The 2,979-nt window shown below is 32.6% G+C and overlaps 1 protein-coding gene across 1 annotated transcript; it reads right to left on the reverse strand.

Annotated features, from left to right (window-relative positions):
• Window positions 1-16: 16 nt before the first annotated feature.
• Window positions 17-2,059, reverse strand: LOC109591002 (uncharacterized). Its single transcript, XM_020006819.1, has 6 exons — window positions 2,010-2,059; window positions 893-1,959; window positions 768-847; window positions 647-722; window positions 477-596; window positions 17-435 (listed from the first exon to the last, which is right to left on the reverse strand). Exons 2-6 carry the CDS (start codon window positions 1,128-1,130, stop codon window positions 17-19), a joined length of 933 nt encoding a protein of 310 aa, XP_019862378.1. The 5' UTR covers window positions 1,131-1,959; window positions 2,010-2,059.
• Between the last annotated feature and the right edge of the window lie 920 nt (window positions 2,060-2,979).

The following is a 2,979-nucleotide window of genomic DNA, read 5'->3' on the forward strand; positions in this document are numbered from 1 at the left end:
ATAATAAGAATAGAGGCTAAAAATTAATTGTGCTGTATAAATTGGAGCTGTTGTTGCTTGCATAAGTATACAGTGTATCATCATCCACTGGTACTGTGTTACTAGTACTAGTATATGCTGGATTATCCAGTAGTGTTGTAGACCTGAAAGTAGATCCAGTAGTTGTAACATAAGCTGGATTATCCTTCAGAGTATCAATATTAGTATCATGATCATCATTTGTAGATGTTGTTAAGATCTTTAAAGATGTGCTTAGTTCCTCAGGATTACTTTTAAATAATGATTTTGATCTTTTTTTCACACAAACAATAATACATGCTATTATTAGTAGACATGTACATACAAGAATTATACAGACCACTCCCACTATAATTCCACCAACTAGAAATGATGCACTTGGCTCAGTTGGTTGAGTAGCTGGAGTGAGTGGTATAGCTAAAATAAGAGAATTAATAATATAAAAGTAATTGGCTCACTTGATGATATGACAAACATACTAGTGGAGGAATTATATATAGTTGGCTTTATTGTGCTATGTGTGGTTGAGGGACTAGGTACTTTAGCTGTCTGCCTATCGTTCATTGTTTCAGTAACAACTGGTAGGAAGGTATTTTTATTTAGTAAAGTATCATGCACATTGATTTACTTGATAATTCATGAGAGAATGATGATGAGGGAGAGAATATATGTGAAAACATGGTAGGAGAAAGTGAAGTCATAAACTGAAAGTATCAACTAAAATAGTTATAAAACAAGATCCTACTTACTGAAGTAAATGAAACAGAAGCTTCTAAAATATTTTCAGTTATACTTGATGTTATTGCAACAGTTGGTTGGGTAAATATATCTAAGAAAGTGTTAAAAATAAATACAAACATAATAATATATGTACTGATCTCCACAGTGACCAATGGAAAGTCATTGTTTATTGTTATGAGTGTTTCAGATATTGTTGATGGAGGAGAGTCTAGACTATCACTGATTCGTAGGTTAGTTGGTCCATTAAATCTCTGTTCATATAGAACTAATCTTTCTCCATCAGTTCTATCACTATAAACACCAAATATGTCTCCTTCCTGGAACTGCAGTAGAGTCTGAGGAATAAACTCATAGAGATTAGTACCAATCATTGTATTAGCATTAACTAAACTAAATCCTATTTTATTGTAATTATTGGGACCCAGTTGACGCCATATTTGGAGCTCAGATTGAATAGCAGTGTTTCCATTATTGTTAGCTCCAAAGATCCATTTAGTAACTGATCCATTACATGAGAATACAATCCATGGATAAATATATTGGCTTTGGCGATAAAAAGGTTGTGATCTTTGTACTTCAAGTGCTTTCTCTTTAATAAATGAAGCATTGATTCAATTGGTACTATTAACACAGTATCCATCTAATGATAGTAAAATAATTCAATGATACAGTGAGTGTGTGTCTTACCTGTTACTGGACATACTAATATCAACTCATTTGTAATTGGATTTGTAGTTAAGTCAATATGTGTATCCCCATAGCTAAACTCTTGACTATTTGCTGTTATACCACTGATATAGTAGACTCTAACAACACTGTCCCCTTGAGGTGGTTGTGATACAGCTAACAGGTCTCCACTCATTACTGGTATAGGAGGATCGAGTGGATATTCAAACACTCCACTAGTACTGACATTAGAGGTAGAATAATAAATAGTTCTCTCACTACCAGTCACTAGACTACCATTAGGTCTAAAGACCTGGACACTGGGATAGAGATTACGACTATTAGTAGCTTCTCTTATATTAATACCCAATATAAGACTGGTTATATTAGTGGATGAACAATTGAACTGATACTCTTGAAGGACTCTCAGTGTATTACTACTCACATATGTTTCAGGTAGATTCATTCCTATTCTCTGTGCTCTGTATGTCACTAGTGGTAGCTCCATAAACCTCTCTGTACATTGCTCAGTACCTATTAGGATAATATATAAGATAGTATGTAGTAACATCATTTTAAAGTACGTTTTGGTAGAAGGACAAAAAACAGCAGAAGGGTCCTACACAGCATCTTTATTTTTAATGATATTCATAGCTTTGATCACATGAGTGACATAAGCAAGTAGAATTATATACAACTTTTGTTGGAAGCTTTGCAGTTTACAAGCTATTCATAATTTTTGTAAAATTTACAAATGCAAGATTTGTGAAAATTTTGCAACTCAAAAATATTTCAGTATAATGGTATTGATAGTATGCATTCAAAATAAAAAGGAAACAATGAATCAAAAGATAAAAGCATTTATTTTAATACCATATGTACTCATTCTATTGATAGCTGTTGTGTTGGTTTTCTTTATCTGTATCATTCATAAAATTGAACACTATCATACATATGAGTGTCATCTATTGCTCTAGCATATGCTGGGTTAGGCTTTAATGTAGTGCCACTAGCATAAGCCAGACTGGCCTGCAGCGTAGTAGTAGTACTGTATAAAAGGATTGTTCATGAGACTTTCATTTGTAAAAGTAGGTAAGACCTTCAAAGATATGCTCAGTTCATCAAGATTACTTTTAGATGATAATTTTCTCTAATACATGCTACAGTTGATGCTACTATCAGACACGCACATATAAACTTTTGTTGGCGGAAGCTTTTGTTTAATAGAACATATTGTTTTTGCTTTTGTACAGTCTAACGACATCTCAGGTGCATATACCCATTCAAATTTAAAAAAAAGAAGGCAATAAATCTATAAATGAAATATTAATTTTAATACTATATATACTCATCATTACACAGCACAGAAATAAAGAATAAAGAATTAATTCTAAAACTATTCAATCAGTAAAACAAGATGTGTACAAATAACTCCATACATTGCACTACAAAGAGAGGGGACAGTATAATAAGAATAGAGGCTAAAAATTAATTGTGCTGTATAAATTGGAGCTGTTGTTGCTTGCATAAGTATACAGTGTATCATCATCCACT

Source organism: Amphimedon queenslandica, unplaced genomic scaffold (assembly GCF_000090795.2).
Source record: "Amphimedon queenslandica unplaced genomic scaffold, v1.1 AMPQUscaffold_9155_Cont18897, whole genome shotgun sequence".
Taxonomy (NCBI): Eukaryota; Metazoa; Porifera; class Demospongiae; order Haplosclerida; family Niphatidae; genus Amphimedon; species Amphimedon queenslandica.